The sequence below is a fragment of the Denticeps clupeoides genome, chromosome 6 (genome assembly GCF_900700375.1).
Source record: "Denticeps clupeoides chromosome 6, fDenClu1.1, whole genome shotgun sequence".
Taxonomy (NCBI): domain Eukaryota; kingdom Metazoa; phylum Chordata; class Actinopteri; order Clupeiformes; family Denticipitidae; genus Denticeps; species Denticeps clupeoides.
In genome coordinates, this window is record NC_041712.1 from 20,545,769 (window position 1) to 20,570,255 (window position 24,487).

The 24,487-nt window shown below is 44.8% G+C and overlaps 1 protein-coding gene across 2 annotated transcripts; it reads left to right on the forward strand.

Moving 5' to 3' along the window:
* Positions 1 to 3,699: 3,699 nt before the first annotated feature.
* Positions 3,700 to 17,297, forward strand: fgf13b (fibroblast growth factor 13b). Of its 2 annotated transcripts, XM_028984214.1 has the most exons (7): positions 3,700 to 3,735; positions 4,259 to 4,329; positions 4,659 to 4,818; positions 12,548 to 12,658; positions 12,746 to 12,849; positions 14,288 to 14,486; positions 15,772 to 17,297. In XM_028984214.1, the coding sequence occupies exons 3-7, from the start codon at positions 4,776 to 4,778 to the stop codon at positions 15,906 to 15,908; spliced, it is 594 nt and encodes a 197-aa protein (XP_028840047.1). In that variant the 5' UTR covers positions 3,700 to 3,735; positions 4,259 to 4,329; positions 4,659 to 4,775; the 3' UTR covers positions 15,909 to 17,297. The 2 variants fall into 2 exon arrangements, with proteins under 2 accessions (XP_028840047.1, XP_028840046.1); XM_028984213.1 differs by lacking the exon at positions 3,700 to 3,735 and having other exon boundaries at positions 4,127 to 4,329; positions 14,368 to 14,486.
* Positions 17,298 to 24,487: the final 7,190 nt, after the last annotated feature.

The window sequence follows — 24,487 nt, forward strand, 5'->3', positions numbered from 1 at the left end:
GATCTGTAAAAGGGAAAAGTAAAACTTTTCTGTACAATGAACAGGACATAACTGGTCAACATCATGTACATTTACAGCATTTATCAGATGCCCTTATCTAGAGCAATTTACAATCAGTAGTTACATGGACAGTCCAATTAGCAATTTTAGGGTTAAGTGTCTTGCACAGGGACACAATGGTAACATAGGCAAGTGTGGTACCCACTAGGTTACTACCACCCATTAATGGGCAAACATGTGCAAAATGATCAGCATGTTATGAGGTGCATAGGGCTGGAAGTGTATTGTTGTTGAGTTTTTCAGTTTTTTGGTGATGGCAGTACAATGAGTGCATTGAGAGCTCTGACTGTTTGGGGGGAGAAGCTCTTGCAGCGTCTGGCAGAGGGAGAACAGGGCATGTAAGGGGTGGTGTGAGTCCTTCATTATGCTCCGAGCTCGACGAATGAGGTGTTTCTCGTAGAGCTGGGAGATGAGTGTCATGTAGATGAACCCTAACTCTAAGTTGCAATGGCCGGTCTGTATTTAAGAATCAAGAAAGTGCCACTAAATGATGCTGCCTAACAGTGAATGTGCAAATGAATTCACAAGTGATCAATATAATTTAGAAATTAGCACCATTTAGCACAGTGGTGGCCTGGTGGCTAGGGATGTGGCCCCATAATCAGAATCAAGGTGCTGCTGAGGAGCCACTGAGCAAAGCACCGTCCCCACACACTGCTCCACGGGCGTCTTTCATGGCTGCCCACTGCTCACCAAGGGTGATGGGTGCAGAGGACGCATTTCATTGTATCACCGTGTGCTGTGCTCCAGTGATCGCAATGATAATCACTTCACTTGCACTTTCAATGTAATAAGCATTATAATTTAGCATAAATGACCCTTGTGGTCCCCAAATGCTGCTACATAGGAGTATAGAATGTTGCATCCTATTGATTCCTCAAAACTGACAAAAGTAAATGCAATATTTCACTTGTGAATTATCTGTTTAACGCACAGGTTTAAAGCTCCTCGTTTCTAATGCACAAATGTCCGGACATCCTTAAAATGGTCCTTCTCTTTCCCTAAGCCATCTTGCTCTTTCTTCTCCACCCGGTTTAGCGCGTCTTCTCTGGGCAGAGAGCAAAGTGGGACGTTCCACCAGATCAGCGGCACAAATGCCTTGGTTGCAAGCATACTTGCTTCTGCTCGCACAAAGTGCACCGAGTGTGAGCGGTTACATAACAACACTTATTGCCTGTGCCCGGTGCAGCTTCCCATCACTCTAACGCACTGTAATACTGGACCACCGGCAGACACGGCGTAAAGAATAATCCACAACATGGGGACCAAAATAAATCAATGCGTTAATTGCTGTTTTGCCAACTTGCTTTTGGGCAGGCGTTACAAGGCTCACAGCGACCATAGAGTTTTGGACATTTCCTGTTAAACTGTTCCGAGACAAGATCCCGAAACCTTAAATATTAATTCAATTCCTGCCCGTGCCAGGGCTGGCAGTCACTACCTCTAGTCTGTGGAGTTCATTTTGTGTTTTTTACATAATCAAACTGCTCTAATTTAATCCGAGTGCCATTTCCAAAGGAAGAGAGAACTGCTGGATCGCTTCAATAATTCATGGCCTTATTTTCTTGGAGCATGGATGTTATAAAAAGCATACACATGGTAGGTATTTCCATACAGGTCTGTTTAACACATGTCCTGCTATTGGTGTGTCTACCAATAACAACCTTATATTGTTAAATTCTAATTAATAATATTGAAAACCCTAGTGGATGACACTAAATAAAGCTGCTCCTGGACTTGCAGCACATCTTCAAAAACGTAATTTCTCTCACACAGTTCTTCTTTTATAACAGCTTCGGGGCAGGTGGCGGCCTTGCGGAATCGGCCCTGTAATCAGAAGGTTGCCGGTTTGAATCCCGAGCCGCCAGGGTGCCGCTGAGCACCGACCCCACACACTGCTCCCCGGGCGCCTGTCATGGCTGCCCACTGCTCACCAAGGGTGATGGTTAAAAGCAGAGGACACATTTCGTTGTATCACCGTGTGCTGCGCTGTAGTGTTTTACAATCACTTCACTTTCTTTTCACAACCCCTGCTAAGCACATCTGCAAACTCTCTGCACTGCCCTGTCAACAGTCTAACATGTGCGCAGCGCCCCTACAGCTTAAAACACAACATGCATTCCAACTGTCCAACTGTCCACTTTCGATGATTATTTCTAATCACGCTTATTAAAGATTGTTTTGGCAAATCTGAATGCAGTGACATGTTTTCACAGACCATGGGATGTGTCTTTTAGCATGGATGTTGTAATAGACACCCGGGTGGTGACTTTTTTGACAGGGGATGCAGGGGATGCTATGCTGACGACACACAACTCCTCTTCTCCTTTCCTCCCTCTGATCTACATGCTGCTTCCAAAATCTCTGCATGTCTAACCGACATCTCGTCTTGGATGGCAGCCCATCACCTCCAACTCAATCCCACCAAAACTGAACTAATATTCATTCCAGCAGATTCTTCACCACATCAGGATCTTGCTATTTACCTAGACAACTCTCTCCGCAACCTTGGCGTAACAATAGACAACCAACTCTCCTTCTCGACTCACATCAGCAATCTTTCCCGCTCATGTAGATTCCTTCTCTACAATATCAGACAAATCCGCCCTTATCTGTCAACCCAGGCCACCCAACTACTGGTTCAGTCCTTAGTAATCTCAAGACTGGACTACTGCAACTCCCTTCTAGCTGGTCTACCACTATGTACCATCCAACCTCTACAACTACTACAAAATGCAGCAGCACGACTGATCTTCAACCTTCCCAAATTCTCCCATACCACCCCTCTGCTACGTTGCCTCCACTGGCTCCCAGTAGCTGCACGCATCAGGTTCAAAATACTGATGCTGGCCTACAAAGCCAAACAAGGAGTAGCACCATCCTACCTCACAGCCCTTATTACACCTCACACTGCACCTCGTATACTCCGAGCCTCCAGTACTGCTCGCCTGGTCCTCCCATCTCTGAAGGTAAAAGGAAAACATTCATCTAGACTCTTCTCCGTCTTGGCCCCTCGGTGGTGGAATGAACAACGAGGTCAGAACAACTCAGTCACTGAGCACCTTCAAACGACAGCTCAAGACCTTCCTCTTTAAAGAATATTTAGATTAACTTGTAACTTTCTTATTGTCGAACTTGTGTACAGAATCTACAACAGAGTGAATAAAATAGATGTATTCATAGTTGGGGTCCTAGTGAACCGGAATTGATCTCTTCATCGATGGTAACGTAAGCACGTTGTAAGTCGCTCTGGATAAGAGCGTCTGCCAAATGCCGTAAATGTAAATGTAAATGTAAATGTAATTCCATTAGATTACATTTTTAAATAAGGAAACATGGGTTCCTTTCTTCAAAACAACTTATAACCTCAGTCACCAATCAGACATTCTTACGCAAGTGACATTGCTGAATGTCGTTTAAAGGAACATAAATCTCTAGTCACATCAGATTATTTATCATTGTGCCGGCCAGCTCAAGGTCAGCTCCGTCACCTGACTCTCTGACTTTAGACGTCACCCTGGCCTTGCGTCTGCCCCTAACCTTAACCCCACGTCCCATCTGTCTTTTTCCCATTAGCGCGACGTGAAATTACAATCCAAGTGAGACTGAGATGTAACAGTTTTGATCAGACACCACACATCTGGGCGAGCACGACAGGCGCTCCGCGGATCCACGGTACGCACAGGGCGCCGTGTGCGCGTAAAGGCGCCGCACCTGTTGTTTCTCGCTACCGCGAGGTTCGGGCGTCGCTCCCGCACGCGTCGTGGGGAGGCCATCGCCTGAAAACTGGCCGCGTTAAATCCACGCGTGATTTAAAAAAAAACAAAAAAAAAAAAACGGGGCGCCGTGCGTCGCGGCCCCTGCGCGCACGCTGCGCGTCGGGAACGGCGGCGGCGGCGGCGGCGGCGCATGTGGCGACCGAGTCGCTGCCGTAGGAGGGATCATGACCGACGTCGTCATCGCCGTCGTCGTCGCCTACCTCATCATCGGCTGCGTGCGTGGCCGCGGGGACGTGCGTAAAAACTGGTTACGCGCCATGTGCAGCCACATACATCCCCCTGCGTACGAGCCACAGAATGCCTAGTGCAGAATAGTTATTGTTTTTTATTCATTATAACATGATCCCAGTTTTCAGCAGGCAGCGTTTGTCTCCACTGTACGTGTCTTCCTGACTCTTTTTTTTTTTTTTTTACTTTAGTTCACTCGACTCCACTGACAGGGACAGAACCGCGACCATCAGCTTCGAGCACAAGGCAGCAGGAGGTGAAGGTAAGCAAGAAAACGACCAAACCATCGCTTTTTTAATATTCACTCGATGGCTGCTTCTGCGTGGGGTTACTGTGCTTCATCTCATCCTTACCCAGCGATCTAAATTCACCAAAGCGCTAAGTGAAAATACGAACTATAATAATCCAGTTGTAGCCTATAATAACGAAGCAGCATTGCGTCCTTATATATTATGGACACAGCCCCCCGCGGGCGGCATGGTCCCCGTTATATATTTGCAAATGCACCCCCAAGTGGGATTTCCTTGTTATGTTGAGAATTAAAAAGGGGGGGTGTAACTCTTTCTGGGTTTTTTTTTTTGTATTGGACAGGTCTCGCCTTTGTCGACCTCCTCGACGGGAGAGAACCAGGAGGAGCCCCGGGGTGAATTTTGCGGGGACTCCCGGGTCAAGTTTGAAGCTGGAACTCCACGAACCAAACCGGGATCTATGAAGGCGGCAAAGCCTAAAGAGGAAAAGGACGCAAGCAAGGGTAAGGCACGGTCCACCGTCCATTTACCTGCACCCCGTTTCTTCGCAGACATAAACGCACGTGCTGGTTTATAATAATGCTAATTACGTATTATAACGGGACATGGGCAGTGTGATGAATAGGCGGCCGCAGGAAAATCGCAACTGCGGGGTTAAAACGCTTAGCGATAATTGGCCAGTGATTCATGTTGTGGGGAATAAAAGAAAGAAAAAGAGGCGCTGTCTCTTTAAACCAGTAGGTAGCAGCAAGAAGCCCAGCTCGGAGCAACCTTCCGATGCTGAAATATTCATGTCGATAAGAGAGATTCGCGCTTTGCTCGATCGAACCGTGGCCGATCGTGCGCTCGGTCTGCACTTTATGCGTTAAGGTCTTTAAACTCGGCGGTAGTTTTAGTTTCTGATGGGGGGGGGGGGGGGGGGGGGGGGTGGGGGGGGTCGGTTTGAAGGCGGAAGGCGATGCAACCGCGGCGCTCCGTGTCGCGATGGAAGCTGGGTAATATTGCCATGGAGACAAAGAAGAGGAGAGGACAGGCGAGGGGAGGGTCCTCCATAAAATAGATGGATTGCTACCTATTTCGTGTTCTTTTACGGTCGAATCGCATCATTAGACTTTTTTTTTTTTTTTTTTTTTTGCTCAGGATTATTCTTTTTAGAAGTCAAGTGCATTTGATGCAATTTTCTATAGAGAAAACATGTTTTTAACATTTACATTTACAGCATTTATCAGACACCCTTATCCAGAGTGACTTACAATCAGTAGTTACAGGGACAGTCCCCCACTGGAGACACTCAGGGATAAGTGTCTTGCTCGGGGACACAATGGTAGTGAGGCGAGTGTGTTACCCACTAGGCTACTACCACCCCAACATTTGAGTGTGTGAATTTGCCGCTGACTCCACGAAGAAGGTCTGGTTAAATCTAAACAAGGATTAAGTCAGATTAAGACGGTGAAGACGGCGTCATTAAGGTTGGTTGCGTCACGCAGGCCAGGGGTGCAGTGGGGAGAGATAAGGCGGAGCGTGGGTTAATGAGTAGAAGAATTATTTTGTCCAGATGGGGCAGGTTTTTAATTGCTTTTAGAGTCCACCCTATGAGGCACTCCATCCATCGTTAATTACAATGAAAATGTTAACCACCAAACTGGTCCCTCGTACTGACAAGATATGGAGATTTTATGTCAATAGTAGTCTAGTGGGTAACATTGAACTGGAAGACACAGGATCAAACGTCACTTTACTACCCTTGTGTCCCTGAGCAGGGGACTGTCCCCGTAAGTTGCTCTGGATATGGGTATCTGCTAAATGTCATAGGAAAAGAATTACGTTCTAAAATATTTTAGCAGTTTTATTCATTTTCTCTTGGACAGAACGATGATCAAGAGCTTTTGTTGGACATGCAAATCTGAGTTCCACCCAAATGGTCACACAGGGTTGCAGGGTTCTATAATAATAAAACAGGAGGGTAGCGAATATTTATTCCGATGGACACGGTAGGAACCTGATTCAAGAAACAGCATATTGCCAATCGAATGTTTTGTGAAATGACCAAATGAAATGATGAAAATTATATCCAAAGACTACTACCCAGAACAATTTAAGTACCATTCAGAAAGATATTTTTGCAACATGTTGTTTTAATGTTTTATAAGGTTGTTATGAATTATGGAGGGCGTGTGCCAGGATGACTGGGAGACGCATTTGTTTAACACCGATCTCTAGTGATCTCTAGTGTCAGAGACAAAAGTTGCATAAGGGTGCAGCATGATGTGTAACCTAGTTTTCCTGTGGATGTTCATATAGAACATACATTTTCAGTACAATTGTCAGTAACCAATATTTAACCAACAGTTCCAGTTCCAATCAGTGTTGGCTAAATATGATGAAAATGAAATATGACATGGGGAGTTGGAGTATACCCCATTTACTACCATGGTGTCCCTGAGCAAGACACTTAACCCCGAGTGTGTCCAGGGGGACTGTCCCTGTCACTTCTAGTTGTAAGTCGATAAGGGCGTCTGGTAAATAACATAACATTTGAAAATGTAATGAAATCTCGCTAGTTAACCAGCCCTGTCTTGTTATTTCACGTAAACACGCTTGATGTCACATTAGTGAACATGGTATTAAAATGGCCTTTCTATTAGACAGGAACCTTATTTTACATCTGGTTAAATCAGTTTATGGTTGTCTTTTTTTTTAAAAAAAAAACAGGGTTTTTAATTATGGTTGAAGCTTTAAGTCATTCCCGACTTAAAAAAAACATGTTGCCCTTTTTAAGATGAGATTATTCCTTAATATGTTCATTTGTCTTCTGTTTCCTGGATCAGGGCAGCCTGAAACTGAAAGATAATTCCAATGCATCACTCTTCTCATTTGCCATTCCTCCCCCTCCTCCTGGCCCATGTGTCACTCTGGTCATGAACTGGTTGGAGGGAGGGTCTTACGCATACATCTCTCGTTTCCCATCAGCATCGTTGCGTGCCACTCATCTCGCGTTGCTGCCCGGGGGGGTGGGGGGGGGGGGAGAAAAAACTGTTCTATTTACCCAAGCCCATAAGAAGAGTACTTATTATACTTCAGTGTACTCGTAATGATTAGTTACCTACCTAATTACAAAAACCTGATCGGTAAAATCAAGGGTCTGTCTGCTGTGCTCGGATCTGGAGTTTAGGGTGTAATGCATGTCCTAGTACAAATATTTCCAAAAACAATGCGTGTGTCTGTCTGTGTGTGTTTTTTTTATTTATTTTTTATTAAACATTATCTTATGCCTTACCCATTTTGCCACCATGCATCCAGACGATTCCTCATGTACCCAGGACTACTTTATTTTGCGGGAGGACTCGCTTCAGTCCATGAGCGTAATTGATAAGGACTACGACTTTCACGCTAAATGCCATGAAATCTTTTGCTGCCCCCTGGCTTTAATCATCATCAGGGAAAGCAAAACCCCTGCAGGTTTGTCCGGGCGCCACGCCCACTCCTCTGTAATCCTTTCATAATTGATGCCAGTTTTGTCTTGTGCACTTTCGAGAAGGGCAGCATTTCATAAGCTTGCCCCGGGCTGAGTAATAAGACTTCAGCGGGCCAGCACCACAGCACAATCCCTGTCCGGCCTCAGAGCTCACCTCCATCACCCATCACGGAACTACGGCTGCTTCACAGAGCACGGAGCATGTGGCCAAAAACACCTGCACGTCACAGTGAGCGCTGCTATTAAACTGGAAAGCGGGTCTGTGGAAGTTTGGTGGAAGCCAACACATGTTATCCAATTACCCGTCACCAGGGGAAACTGGCAGGCATTGTGACCATTGATTTGGGCGAAAATATTTATTTATTTATGGCAGGGATAGATAGAGCACGTCATGTGGAAATCTGCTTTATACATTTTTGACTAGTTAGTTATAGGAATATTCATTTATGTCAGTCAAAACGTTTTATGAAACACGTTGACAACAGACTGATATAACTTTAATTGGAATGTGAGGAATATAATCATTATTTTACCTTATTGCACATATTATTATTATTATCATCATCATATATTGACACATTTCGTACAGAGAGATGGGTGCAGTCTTGGGTTTGATGAAGGCGCCGAGCATTTGGCGGCGGAGCAGCGACACCTAGCGGTCGCGCCCGAGCCGCTGCGCCCTGCGCTCCGCCGGGGCGAGGTTTTCCATTACGCAACTGGATAAAACAGACATGCAACAGGTTGGTGACCCATATACAGTTTCAAAAAGCCAGAGAGAAATGCGGCCAACCCGTGTCGTATTTAGATTTTTCACAACTCTTCCTTACGATGCTGAGTCATTTTTGACTAAATGGACAATGCCGTTGCTAGTTGACCTTTTGACAACTTTTTTTTTTTTTAGAACACCTGAACATGATTTATACCCATACGCGTTCATCATAAATCTGAATCAGATGCATTCAAAGATTGGGGCCTTTCGCACTATTCGCACAAATTTCGCAAATCAACGACGTGCCCCTGCGACAGACGGGGACAAGTATTTGCTTTTAAATCAATTAGGCTTCATTCATGTCAGGAAGACGGAACCTGCCTAATCGAATTCCCTTCATTTGAAAGTCGATTCGCGCGTGACGTCACTGGATTATTATATTAGTCGAAAGAAAAATAAAAGGCTGCGCGTAGGATTTCCCTCGTGCGCTTCGTATCAGGGGCGATTGGAGCTGCCGGGAAATCGATGGGTTGGGAGCAAAGTAGCGTTTGATAGAATTTTATTTTATTTATTTTTTTTAGAAAGAAAGACCCGAGTTGGACTTCGGTAATTATATTCTCTGGCGGACAATAGGCGGGGTGAGGTCATCGCTCCACCAAAAAACGCAGCGTGTCGTTTCCAGCCATTTGGGAATCCGGCTCCATCGCGAGGTTCCATCCGCGGAGGAGGTCTGAGGAGTCCAGGCCACCCGGTGGCTCCGTCCGATGAATCATTGATGACCCCGTTCAAAATTCATAATGGCCCCGACACTAATGGCCGCAAATGACCTGGCATCATCATCATCATCATCATCATCATCAGCGGGCGCGGGGATTTTAATGGATTCGGGTGGGTTTAAACTTTCGGACGCGTCGCCGTCGTTCACTGCGCGCCAGTGAGGGGTGCCGACACGTTAACCTGACGCAAAAGCCGAGGACTGGGTCATGGCCTTTCCATTAAGGAAATCCACATCAGGTACCGCTGGAGACGACCCCTCCCCATCCCCACCCTAAAAAAACAATGTTATATATATATTTTTTTTTTCAAATTAACCATCGTTGTTTTGATGCGGTTAATTCTTTTTTTTTTTTTTTACGTTTTGGGCACGACAACGCTGCGCACGCGGTAACTGCGCAATTTGGAGGCAAACGCGCGTTACGTGCAGTAGAAAGCGCGCCCTTTCCCCCCAGCGGTGTGGAAATGGGGAATCCTCGGATGATGTGAATAGTGACCTGCAAGTGCTATGCATCGATTTCGAGTCCTAGAAAGAAAGAAAATATATATTTTTGGTGTGAGCCATTTTTTTCTGGACTTTTCCTTATTGCTTGTGTTGCCAGATTAGCTACTTTCCCGGTCGACTGCGTTACTGCGTTCGTTGCGCGACGCAGAATCGTCCACGACTCTTTTGGTTTTTTTTTTTTTTTTTTAAGGACGACTGTGAACGGGGCTGCTGATGAGAGGATTCGATGCGACACTGCGTGTCCGTGTGCACGAAATGCCCCTCGGTGTCGGCGACATCTTCATGAAAACCTCGGTCACGTTCCTCCGGCTGTCACTATGCAGCCCTGCCGAGCCGCTGCTGCAGGAGCGACTCTGAGCCGAATAGCGCTGAACGGGCGCTGTTGCCAGGTGCGCGGCATATACGCGACTTTGACAATGTGTCAGTCTCCAAGTAAAAACTGACAATAAAATGTATTTACATGTTTACTGTTCTATTACGAGGCGCCCTGTTAATGAAACGTCACTCGTTGGATCTTTTTAATGCCACACACGGTTTTTTAGCACGTTCGTTTTCTCTTTTTCGAAAGAAGAGTCGCTGGTTTTTGAGAGCAAAATCGTTTACTTGTACAAAGACAAGTAGCTAATGTTTTTTTTCCAGCTTTTTGGGGAATATAATAAGGGAAAATCCCTTATTTCGGGGCTACTTTTTGGGACCCAGTGGCTTCTATTTACATTCCAGGCTGAGCGTTTCTCCTGAGCGACCTGGCAACAACGCTAGATAGTCTGCAGCAGAGAGAGCCAAGACAAGTCGGGGCGGTCGGACCAGCGCGTTTTATCCCCATTAAAAGGGTTGGATATAGGTTACATCCTGCAGCATAATCTACTAATCACGGCCCGGACTGTCGGACTTTTAACATCCGATTTCTTTTTTTGCGTTTTTTCTTTTGCACACAGAGGGCATATCTCTGGATAATCTGTGACATGATCTTGTGAGTTATTATTTTTTTTTTTTTTTGCAATATTTCGGGCGGTGCTTTTGAGAGGGGGGGTGGGGGCGGGCGTCTGGAGCCTCGATGCAGGGCTGAGGTGTCGGTTGCGCGGGCGACCGGAGACGCGCAGAAGTCTCCGATCCGCACAACTTGTCATCACAGCACAGACCTGGGGGCGACAGGCGGCGTTCCCCATGTCGCGACCCCCGTCTCTCTCTCTCTCTCTCTCTCTCCCTCCCGATATTTATTCTTTTGCGCTCTAGCCGTGTTAACAGGTGCTCCGCAACTGTACCCCGCCGGGAATAATCCTCATTGAAGCATGGGCAGCCGGGCAGCCGAGATCGGGGGAGCCCTGTTCTCGCGGAGAGCCGCGCCACTTTTGGACGCAGAACGCGCGGCGCCGCGTCTCTTTTGAAGGAAAAGCAGGAACCAGCGCCGCGCATCTGGACGCAAAGATAATTCAAGAATCGTCGCGATCACAAAAAAAAAAAATTAAAAAAAATAAAGATGGACTAACCGAAGCGACTTTGCGTATCGGGACGTTTTTTTTTTTTTAATTCTATTTGCAAGTGAACATGGCGTTTGCCCATCCCGCTGCAGACAGGGTTGGGTGAGCGCAGCGGGCTGCAGTTTTCGCCGCGGGACGCGTCGCCACACCAAGCCGCCAAACTGGCTACGGCCGCAGCGATCGCCAGCTCCCTCATCCGGCAGAAGAGGCAGGCGAGGGAGAGAGAGAAAGCCAACGCTGGCCGCTGCGCAAGTAGCCCCAATAAAAGCATAGGAGCCTGCGAGAAACCCAGCAGGCTCAGCGTCTTCTCGCGGGTCAAACTCTTTGGCTCGAAGAAGCGCAAGAGGAGACGGCCAGGTCTGATGTTGAACGCATTTTTTTTTTTTTTAATTCCTCTTCGTCGTCGTCATCATCATCTTCACCCCATCACCCATCACAGTCATGTCCAATCATCCTCTTCATCCTTGGACTCTGCTACAGCACATCTGTATGAACATACGCGCTCCGGTGTGCATTTCGATGAAGGAACTTTCGCTACAGAACATTCTAGGCGTGAACCGGGCCGATTTAAAGGGAACATCTGTGAGGTACAGTCCTTGCACAGATTACCAGCGTGGCTGCGTGTGTATGGTGTCGCCGGCGTCTCTCAGCAGTGCCGTATTTCATTCTGAAGACAGGGGCTCGCCGACACGGGGACCCTGTTTCCAGATCTAGATAAATGTGCTCCCCTCTCCGGAATCCCAATAGAACCACGCCGGCCTTGCTAGGGATCCAGATAGGAATCGTGTTCGTTGGAGGGTTGTCACCTTTTATTAAAGAACTGAATGGTTCGAGCGAGCCACAGAACCTGAAATATATCCATATCAGGATTAGCATCTTACGCCATAATTAGTGGATGGCGTGGCTAAACTGATCAATAAAAGGTCCTGATATTGCTTAGGAGGCTCTTCATTTTTCCAATATCAGTCACGTGGAGCGTTTTATCCAAGGCCTGCGGAATACAGGCATCGTTCCGTTTGTTTCTATGCGCCACATTTCATAATATCTGGCCTTCGGTGAACCTTTAAAAGCAAAAGATCAAAACTTTATTGCATTCGAAGGCAAGAGGCCCTCATTTTTTTTTTTAATGCATCAACGCGCACCGGTGGTCTTGTTTACACCCGCCACGTTCCGTTAGACGGGATCGGGAGATGAAGTGCATGAGAACTGTGCCACGCCCCACACGCCATGTTGCTTCTTGTCTCCCGCCTGCCCTCCTGCCCCAACTGACTTTGTCCCCTCCCGGTTCCAGAGCCCCAGCTAAAGGGGATTGTGACCAAGCTGAACAGTCGGCAGGGCTTCCACCTTCAGCTGCAAGCAGATGGGACCATCGACGGCACAAAGGAGGAGGACAACAGCTACGGTAATCCTGCACATTGGTCCCCCCCCCCCCCCCCACGACACGCCAGCGAACGCTTACGTGACCAATGCCTCCCTGTCTCCCCTCCAGCTGTGTTCAACCTCATTCCAGTCGGCCTGAGAGTCGTGGCTATTCAGGGGGTGCAGACCAAGCTCTACCTGGCCATGAACAACGAGGGCTATCTGTACACCTCAGTGAGTCAAGCCTCCTGAAGCCGAGCCCGATGGCGTTAATTGATCTGTGTAAAATGACCTCTCAACGACGCTTTGGGGACCGGCCGTTGATTAATTAGACGAGTGGTTTTTCTTTGTCTCTGACATAGCCTGTGTCACCAAGACAACCGTCCTCTTCCTTCCGGCGTGTTTCGTTACTTTATTTTTTTATCCCCCTCCCCTTCTGTCCTTTTGCTCTTTTTCCCATCTCTCCCTTCCTCCCACCGGGCTGCGCCCAGCGTCCCTCGCCGCTCTCCGTCTGACCCCAGGTCCATTGGCATGAGGGGCATCACGTTCTGTGGCCATCAAAAGTTTCCATGGTTACTCGGCGTCACAGAGACACGGATGCGAAATCGGCAACGTTGCCGTGTTTCACACGTCGGCATCGATGCGTGAATGAGACGATGAGACGCAGGATGGACAGAAGGGCGGTCAAATCATAAAAAGAAAAACCACCTAACACCAATATCTCCAGCTGGCCCTCGAGGGCTTTCCGTTCTTCCCTCGGAAGGCCGCTTTATTAAAAACGAAGGGTCCGGTAAATATCCACGTTCCCTGACTACCACCTCACTCTTTTGATTAAATGTGTTATGACGTTATGAATTATTTAGCAGCGTGCCAACGAGCGCTTCCGTCTGTTTGAAATGGACACGTCACTCTGTCGGCCGTGGTGAGCTGCACATTGTACAGTGTGTGTGTGTGTGTGTGTGTGTGTGTGTGGCATTGTTGCATTTCCTATTCAGATGCTAAATCTCTTCTCTAGCAGCAGCGTTCGAGTCTCGGGGATTGATGAGTCTCAGACGGGCCTCGATAATAAGACTTTTCTCCCCCCCGCGAGAATGAATCTATTGATTCGGACGAGTCAATCAAGCCTGTTCCAAAGTCAACAGCACCTCGCGTCAGCGCCGTGCCGACAAAGCTTTATAAATGGCGTACTACGGCTTTAACATTCACATCCTTGCACTGTGGGTTTCGGGGGTGGGGGGGTATACAGTAATCAGTATTCAAGGTGAATTCAGTAATCTTGGACAGTTCCTGGGTGTCGATGGCTGAAAACCCCGCTCAGGGCTCCACTGTACAGGGTCTGTGTTGCTAAGTGCCGCCCCGTTCCTTCGAGAAAGCGGGAGATGTAATCGTTTTATAGATTCGGGACCAAGATGGATTGTAGGTCACCAAACCAACAGACCTGCACCCTCACAACAATCTTTTTAAAGAATTAATCAGTGTTTTTTTTTTTGTTTTTTTTTATTCCGACTCTTTAGGGAACCTGACGGGTTTATTTGTAGGGCAGGTAGGCTGATGGAAAGAGAGGAGTGTTTTGTAGCTTCAGACCCTTTCCACAGTCCACAGGTCACGGACACCAGTTCCCCCACGCCCTGTTCAATCCCCAACTAACCTTCTGTCTCTCTTTCTCTTGCAGGAGCACTTCACGCCGGAGTGCAAGTTTAAGGAGTCGGTCTTTGAGAATTACTATGTGACATACTCCTCCATGATCTACAGGCAGCAGCAGTCAGGCCGGGGCTGGTACCTCGGCCTGAACAAAGAGGGGCAGATCATGAAAGGCAACCACGTGAAGAAGAACAAGCCGGCTGCACACTTCATCCCCAAGCCTTTGAAGGGTGAGTGGATCGCACATCGTGACGGCCTGCGGTGATGTGGAAAGAATAACGTTCAGGGAATGTTGTTGAATAATTAGTGCATGTGTTGTGAATGAGATGATCAGTCTTCAGATTCCATCTGGAAAAACAAAACGACTGGAAGGGAGGAGCCCAGGCCAATTGTGCCAATATGTCTAAAAATGGATCACTTTACAAATGACTCTGCATATCATATATCATCATATATGACATATATACATTTTTAAGACTATGATTTGTACAAGGCAAAAATGCCATGATAAATATAGACAAGCACATCTTTACAAAGTGTGTTTTAAAATTTCATCAAATTAAGCAATAGAAAACCAAAAAGCAGTAATCCCACGCAGTCACTGCAGATATCGGAAAAACAATCTCAGTGATGACACCCAAAATGTCAACTAAAATGTTGGACGTAGAAGGTTGTGGTAGAGTGCAGTAGGTTGCTAAAGCTCTGAAGATTCTGCGTTTATTTGGGCAGGTAATATAACTCATTACATTTGATTATTATAATTTATCCATTTAATAAAGGTAATATTCACTATTCAGGCTTCATTTTACTGCAAGATGTAAAAAGTCTTCTTAACATATAAATATTTGCCGCTTTCTCTTTCCTAGACAAAACTGATTATGTTTAGCCTTAACAAGGCATTTATCCTACATATATTTACCTCCTACATATATTTATTACTGAGCAATAAATATGACATTTTTCCATTTTTTATTTCATAATTTAACGGCGATCGGAAATGTGTAAATTATTTCCATCCGTCTGTGTGCTGAGTGGCTCACCCATAAAGCACCAAAGCCTCATTATGTGCCGATGGTTACAGCCTGTTGGTTTTCTTGAGTTGATGCTGTCCCTTGATTGTTTATTGATTTTGGTTATTTTTGCATCATGCCCGGTTCATCATCAAACTGTTGCTGCCACAGAGAGCCTGGGATCATGAAATGAATGGCCTATTGGTTTAAACAGAACATTCTGGCAGTTCAGCACGAAAACGGGACAGGATATATAGTCTTGATAAGACAGCCAAGCCGCGTGGTCTCGTTTGCCAACACTGATTTTAAGGGCGCTGACTTGACCTTTGATTGACCCACGTTTTGGGATGGAAGGCAAGCAATGTTGGATGTGGGTGCAGTGGCCTTAACAAAGCACAGCACTCATTAATGTTCCTGAGTTTTCCTTCTAGGCCGGGGAGGAAGTGCAATTTTCCATCCACTTTGGTCCTCAAGCATAATTCCTATTTGTCCGTTTGTCCCGCAGTGGCCATGTACAGAGAGCCGTCCCTTCACGACCTCACCGAGTTCTCACGCTCGGGCAGCGGCACACCCACCAAGAGCCGAAGCGCGTCGGCCATGCTGAACGGCGGCAAAGCACTGAGTCATCACGAGTCCACGTAACCATGGCAACGGACACCTGGGACTTCCTGCTGACACCTCCCATCACCAGATCAGCACAACAAAACAAACTGAGTGAAGGACAGCAGAAATAGGTTAGCGATCCCTTTCCTGAAATCACTGTGACAATAGGATTCGAGCGCATAAACGGAACCTATACCGAAAGAACGACGACAGCGGCGACGCCCAACTAAGCCATTCTGCGGTTTGAAGGGTTCAGCCACTTCTCGGACCGACCCTGATTCCATGTGTAGCATATGTTACTCCGCATATTCCTCCAGAGATGCCTGTTACACGCTCGGACAACGTCTCCCTAGAGATGTCTTGCCAGACATTCTTGGTTTTCGTGCTCCTTCTTGCCTTTTATCCCCCAGAGGAATGCGAGCGAGGCTTTTCCCCCCGTGCTTTTTTTTTTTTTTTTTTGGGCCGCTTCAGCATGCAATTAGTTGCTTTGCGTTAAAAAAAAAAAAACACACACACACACACACACACAAAAAAAAATACTCTGCACATTACAGATTGTGAGAGATAATTCTTTTTTTGGCAAGGCTAGTCCCATCGTCCCATCTGTGTCTGGCGGCGTTTGGTGGGGGTTTGGACTCAAGGTGAGTGCAGACGCGAGGGCCTTTGTACGGAGCTTTCGTATGGAGAACTCCTGCCCTTTCCTTTGCAACTTATCTGACACCTAGAGATACTTAGTGGCTGTGTCAGCACACCAAAGATGAGTCTAGTGTTTTTCTCCAGACAGTTTTAATGAAGGCCGATGCATTGTTTTGCAGAAATAAAGCGAATGTTTCTCAGACAGGCGGGGAGGCTAATCTGATTTTGTCAGGTTTATGCCTCTCTAATAATTGTCCTATTTTGAGTGCTGGGTATTTGTTTGTGAAGACAGCTGACCCACCCGGGCGCATATATAATTTTCAAGGCAAAAGTAACTGTGAGATGGAAAGGTTTCTGTCTTATCGAAAGATTTTCTTTGTAAATCGTATGAGCGGCAACCGTCTGTGGCTTTAACTGAACTGAAGTCATTAGTATTTTGATATTTTTCCTCCCCCCACTGGTAAGGACCCCATTTGGATGAATGAATCTTTCTTTCTCAAGGACTGCATTTTTCCTGTCTGCGTATGCCACGTAGGAATCCTGAGTTAGTGTTCCATCTGCTTCTCTTCATTTCCTTTCAGCATTTGTATGTGTTGCATGGGAGACTGTAGGCGCCTCTGGGAAACAGATGCATGATGTAAGGCTATGTGTACTCCCCTACGTGGATCCGTGTTTTCTCCAGTATACTAGGGCAAAACTGAATGTACAGGTAGGCTTTTATCCTGGTATGTTCTGATTTGTTATCTGTTGTACACATTATGAGGTGCACTAAATAAAATGTTTATATGAAGAGATGATTTCAAGGAACCTTGATGACTTCTTTTTATGTTTCATATTTACTTTTTATGGTTTCTCATTGCTTACAATATGTATTATTATAAAGTTAGTTTTTGTTAGTTTTCTGGTTACAGTGGATATAAAAAGTCTATTTACCCCTGTTAAAGATGGGAAAGGTGGGATATGTTTTTAACAGATTTTTCCCAACTTTTGGAATAAACTTTCTGATAGCTGAGATTAGATCTCAGAAATCACTAGATCTTTGTCAAAATAGCACATTCACACCACTTTAAGAAGGAGAAGCAGAAGCACAATTTAACAGAAATCTGTTGACAGGCAATCACAATGTCTACAATCACAGTTATACAATCAGGATCATGCATCCATTAAATTTCTTTTATGTGAAAGTGGTCTTTCCATACGGCCTCTAAAAGAACTGAATCAAAACTTTTAAATTAATTTGTAAATAATTTTATTTTTATTAATTTGTAAAATGATGTAATCATAATTTTCTGTAATTATTTGTATTAAATAATCATTTGAAAAATGACTTTTAACTTAAAGGATATGGAAAAGAATATATAACAGTTTTATAGTTTTGCAATTGATTTAGCCATTTAAATGCCTTCATGTTTGTGGTGGAAAGTCAATCGGACAAAATTCTTGACACTGTAGAAAATGGCTGAAATTCCAATTAGTCTGCTGTGTACAGAATGGGTACCGAAGTGAGCTGATGACTGAAAACACCCATTTTGGACTCGCCCTAATTGGTCCCAGAGGCACTTGCTTCAATTTAGTCTTCCAGTGCACACAGCTAATGTTAGAGTGTATCGGCTGCTTTCCCCGCTGTTGTAATGTGCACAGCTATCAATTAACCCACCAGTCCTCCTTAAAACACAGAATCATTTTGTGATTTTCATGTGCAGTTTAGGGTAGGAATAAAAAAAAAAAACGTGCAAAAGGATGAATTTGTTGATGCTAAAGGAATTAAGATGTGATGTTAAAGTGATACAGGTAAAAATATATATTCGTAAAAATAAGCATATGCCATTGATTTAACTAAAATCAAATGGCATTTTATGTGCTGTAAATATGAATCATCTTTTTATGGCTTTCCAGTGATTTAAGGTGTGATTTAAAAACACAGCTTGTCAACATAAACCATAAACCATAAAATGAATTTCATTGCGTTCGGTGATGCCATCTCAATTTTGCTTTGGACTCTAAAGAGTTACCTTGCCAGCAGAGCCATGGCAGAGGCCATTATATCCTGTCTGAATATTTCATATCCTTTCCTTGTCATTTATTATTGATGACTTGAACCTCCTCCCTTCCTTTCGCCCCATAAATCCTTGGGTACAGGATTAGCACGCTCATGAAGTGGTGCTAATATAAACCATTAATATTTATATTAATACCACTGATATTGAAAGATCTTGTCAGGGGTATGAATAGCTGTAAGTAGAAATATGAAGACCTGTTGGATCAATATTAGATTTTTATCCACTATAGTGCGCCTTTTGACAGCAATATGCCTGTCGTGATCAAAACTAAACCCACACACTAACACAGGTGGAAGGCGGTAGGCATGGAAAAGCAGAGTGAAGGAAGAAGAGAGGAAATGAAAGCGAGAAGAAATGTGTGGAAGAGAGACCACTGCTGATCTAGTGTTTGTTTCTTTTCTAACCTCCCCGCCCCTTCTCCCTTAAAATCTGATTCCCAGATGCAGCACTCAGGAAATTATCCTCTGTCATGTTCCAATAAAATAAAATAGATGGCTGATGTGCGATCAGACTGGCCTTTTATGGAGCCTCTGTCTGCGGAACATTATTTCTCAACTAAAGAGCCAAAGCAGGAGGGAAGAGAGACGCTTGTGGCAGCCATTGTCTGCACAGTCACGGACTGTAATAGAGTACACACACACACACACACACACATAAAAACCTTCACAGATACCGATTATTCAAAGACTTATAATACCCAGTGCTACTACTGAAGGGGTGAAGTGGTGGAAGTAAGGCTCGACTAAGGCCTCAGCATGTCTGACACCATGGTTTCACAGTAAGTCTTCAACTAGAAACTGTCACAGGGTAGGTCCGTTTCTCTCTGGCACAGCTAACTAACCACCCAGCATGTTGCCGATGTATTTAACGTCATATTTTCACTACTCAAAATCTTTCATAAAGTAACTTTAACTTTTCATCTGTGACACGTCAGTTGGTGAAAGATTTGGCAGGTCACATCCCCACTACAGCAAGTTCGGGGGGGTCTCTCAGGGGGTCCAGAAGAGATGTTGGCCTTTCTTATCTCGCGGCCAAGCGCACGTCTCCATGGTAATCCGGACTTGAGATGTACAGTCGGAGGAACCATTACAGGCTCGCTGCGTTCGCAGCTCTCAGGAACCGAGGAACTGCTGATTGTGGAAAAAGCTTTGAGAGTGCATGAGGAGGAGCTTCAATAACCTTAAACCTCAAATGCAACGGGACAGCGTTAAAAATGCATGGACTCGCTGTACAACCAAACCGTGTGTTGTTCGTGGGTTTCTTAAACATGAATTTTTAAAAACAGCACAACCTGTGTCTTGACGTCTTCTCTCCTACCCCCTAAATGATTAGGTGTATATTTTTTATATCGCTCTCAAAAGGTTTGGAAAGTACATGTGATGGCGACACGGTTCCAGCTTTTCGACAGACTTCTGTCTGGGTCTTGAGCTGAACATTATATTATCAGTGGGTTGAGATGGATTCGGATGGAAAGCTATGAAGCTATGACTGGGCGATCGCACAGTCATGATCAAATTCTTGTTGATAATGACAATCACCTCGGGGAACATTTACCCGATCACGCATGGTAGAATTGAGCAAGCACCTCGAGCAAGCACTGCAAGTCAGAGCGTAACATTTCCTGCGGCGTTTCCGTTGCGATTGTACGTGGACTGAATCCGACGCGTCATTGCTTGTCGGCGGGCGTGTCTGCCATGCAGGGAGCACAGCAGAGGCACCCGATCTTTGCTTCCCCAACACAGTGGGCTTTACCCGACTGAAAACTTATGAAAACTGAATAATGTCTAAGTGTAGTTTTTTTGCTTTGTATGTTGCAGTGTTTGAAGGCAGTGACATCTAAACATGTGTTCTTATATTTTTCTATATTTTTGGGTTTATGTTTATATAATATCCCTCAGTATGAAAGAGAATCCAATTGTAAAATGTGATCGTTTAACCCCTTGGTAAGATAACTACACACCTGACTTTGTAAATTCTATTTCGGTGCCTATTTCAATACATTTTTACAAGCATTATCTCTGCTGACAAAATGTTTTGTATAATTTTGGATCCAGTGATCCACTCAGTACTGTGAACGGAGGTAATAACACCCCTTTGACCCCTGCCCTCTCGCAGCATATTGCTTTAACAGAAGGTTGGTGAACGATGCATTACAACATATTACCTGCCGTGCGCCGTACTGACCTCCCGACTCTACCGTATTGAAGTATTGCATCTTCTTCATCCATTCAGAAATCATCTCAGAGAATCGAAACCCTAAGCTACCATAATCCTGTACCCAATTAGCCTTCATCAGAAGCTCCTGAAGGCATGAGTGTGAGACAAACAGGAGCCCTTGAACCGTCTACACAAAAATAAATCTGAGTGGCTGTCACTACTGCCGGCACCCAGATAATGATGTGGGTTTCAGTAATCCATTTTCTCATTTGGAGCCCGGGTAGGCATTGCCTCACGCTCTGTAATGGTGGGTGCCGGTCTTTCAGCTCTCCCGGTATCAGTAAAACATATTGCTCAATAGACATCTGGATCCACAATCAAATCCCAGTTAAGCCTTTGGGCGTAAATCAGAGGAACAGAAACCCCTTTCTCTGCACCCAATATATCTCCCTGTTCCTCTCCAAGCCTTCTCGACGCCGGTGATGAAACCATCATAACAAAAACTGATGTAGGCAATAATAATAATAATAATACTATAAAACATATTGAATTATGGGGTTATGCATTTTATTACACATTATATAACATCTGATCAGACTGTCAACATTTTCCCGAACAATTTTCTCTACTTTTCCATACATACTGGGACTGTTTTATTGGAACAACATGCTGATTGGAATGTGCAGAATGTGTGTTATTGTTCATTTTCAGGCCTTAGTATCGATACTGTTGGATGTGAAGGAAACTTTTTCTTACAAGAAAAGAAGATTTAGCCGTGGGCACAAAAAAAAAAAAATCTGGCGGTCCAAGCCCAGTCTGTCCATGAAGGGATCCAAGCCAGAAGATTTACTCTGAGGTTATGTGTGTGGATGTGTTGGTGAGGGACGGGGGAGGTGTCTTCACAGGAAAGGTGCCATTCTGTCTTTATCAAGTTAATTTGGGAAACGGTAGTGATGAGGAGTACATTATTAGAACATGTGCTAATAAACCCTCCTGTCTTAGCATCAGCCCTGGGAAAATTAATTTGCTCTAATGCGAGGAGCTGGCTGGCTATAATGAAACTGAAGGCCGCTGGTTAGGTTTAAAGCAGAGAAACCATTGGAGGTCCGGCCGGGCAACTGCAGCCCGCAGATGGAAATGGATTAAATCTTTAATTTGATATTACGCTAATGGGAGCGCTCTGATTAAAAAACGTGTATTGTAAATGAGGCGAGTCAAAACAAACTGGAAATGCCAATGTGCTCCAGAGATATCTAGCACTGCCAAAATTCCAGGCTCGGACACTGCCAGATTCACTTTTAACATAATAAAAAGAAAGTCAATACCTTATGAATGGGCAGAATAGTTTTCTCCGCTGAAAACTATGAATCAGCACAGCATCTTCAAAAACATAATTCTTATTGAAATGATGTGATCTCTTATGCTGCTGATTGGCTTGAGTCATCTATTAATATATAATATATATTGATCTTGCTAGTAAATGTGCTGGTCAGTGGTGGTTGTACAGTGGGGGGTGTTCCTGGTAGCCAGATATGAGTCGTTCTGAATGGAGAAAAGGTGGCTCTGGATATTTTTTAAATATACAAAATAGGGCCATTTTTATGCAGGGTGAAAAGATTTACAGTTTCTCAGTGAATTGCTGATGTGCTGTCTGCTTGTTAAACCAGTTGCAGCGGTGATATAAATATTATTGTTATTATTAATTGTAATATTGTACAGTGGGGGGTGTTCCTGGTTCCCCGGCTGATTTTGTAAGTGATCCCACTCACAAAAATTTGATCGGTCTCTAATTACAATGGTGTTTTTTTTTAACATAACAATAACACAAGATCCTAAATGATGCCTTTTTTATTTATTTAATTAAATTCCAAACTGCACCATGGCCAAGACCAAGGGTATCAGGGATGGGATTGTGGACTTAATCAATTTTCCTCATTCTGGATCTGCACACAAGATCTCACCTCATGGAGCTTCAATGATTCTGAGAATGGTGTGGAACCAGCCCAGAACTACTTGGGAGGGACTTGTCAATGATGTCAAGGCAGCTGGGACCATAGTCACCAAGAAAATGAAGGGCTGAAATTCTGCAGACCACAAGGTCCCCCTTCTCAAGAAAGCACATGTACAGGTTTAATACTGAACATCTAAATGATTGAGACGAGGACTGGATGAGAGTGTCGTGGTCAGGTGAGACCAAACTTGAGCTCTTTGGTATCAACTCAAATCGCCATGTTTGGAGGAGGAGGAATGCGGCCTATGATTCCAAGAACACCGTCCCTGTCGTCAAACCTGAAGGTGGATACATTATGCTATGGGGGTGTTTTTCTGGCTAGGCGACAGGACTACTGCACTGCATCAAAGAGGCCATGGATGGGGCCGTGTACCATCAAATTTTGGGTGACAACCTCCTTCCCAAAGCCAAGGCTTGGAGAGGATCTGCAAAGAGGAGTGGGATAAAATCCCCCCTGAGATATGAGCAAACCTTGTGAAGGTTTTGTCACCAAGTACTAAAGCATGTTTTTGCAAAAGGGATCAAAAGAATGAAAATGTGAAGTAATTTCATTTAAAATGCAATGTTGCAGTTTTTTTCTGTTCTGTCTGTCATTGTTCAAATAAACCTACCAGAACATTATATTATAGAATTATCATTTTTTGTTAGTGGGTAAACTTACAAAATTAGCAGGGGATCAAATAATTTCCCCCACTGTATGTTGCTAATGATGTTTTGTGCCATTAGTGTCTATCAAGCGGATTTGATTTATATTATGCTAAGGCCTGGAACTGGACAGCATGAATTATGCATAGCAGTAAATGAATAAGGATTATTGCTTACCAGCAAAAACAATGTCTAAAATATGCAGGTCAACAGCAGTCAGTACTGTTTTCATTAGCAGAGCAACCAGTGTTTGTCAGGTCACATTATATATATATACATTATACAGTGTGTGTGTGTGTGTGTGTGTATATATATATATATAGTCAGCTAAATTAGCAGTGTGTGTGTATATATGTATGTGTGTGTGTGTATATACACACACACACACACACACACACACACACACACACTGCTAATTTAGCTGACTATGCAGCATTCGGTGATATTGAATATTCAACATTCAGATTGTGTCAATTTAAATGAAGAGGGAGGAGGGCACAATGGAATACAAATCCCCCATTAAAAAAAGGAAATGAATCACCAATATTGATGCATTTGCCCTGCTGTGGGCTGGTGTCCTGCCCCGTGACCCAGGATGGGGTCCGGCACCTGTGACCCTATTGTGGATTAAGCTCTTACTGAAGGTGAGAGAGTGAGCGTATTGTTGTATTGTAGAAAACGAGCATTACTTAATAATAATAATAAAGTGAAGTGATTGTCACATGTGATACACAGCAGCACAGCACACGGTGCACACAGTGAAATTTGTCCTCTGCATTTAACCCATCACCCTTGGTGAGCAGTGGGCAGCCATGACCGGCGCCCGGGGAGCAGTGTGTGGGGACGGTTGCTTTGCTCAGTGGCACCTCAGTGGTACCTTGGCGGATCGGGATTCGAACCGGCAACCTTCTGATTACAGGGTCGCTTCCTTAACCGCTAGGCCACCACTGCCCCTGCAGTGTGCCATTTTTTTTGTAATAATGGGCTTTGGTAACATAAATCTAAGAAAATATGTTAAGTGATTAGAGGACTTAAAATAGAACTCGCCAGATAATGGATAATTTCCAGACTTTTTTGCGGAGTGATTTAGGCAGTGTAGGTAACAATGT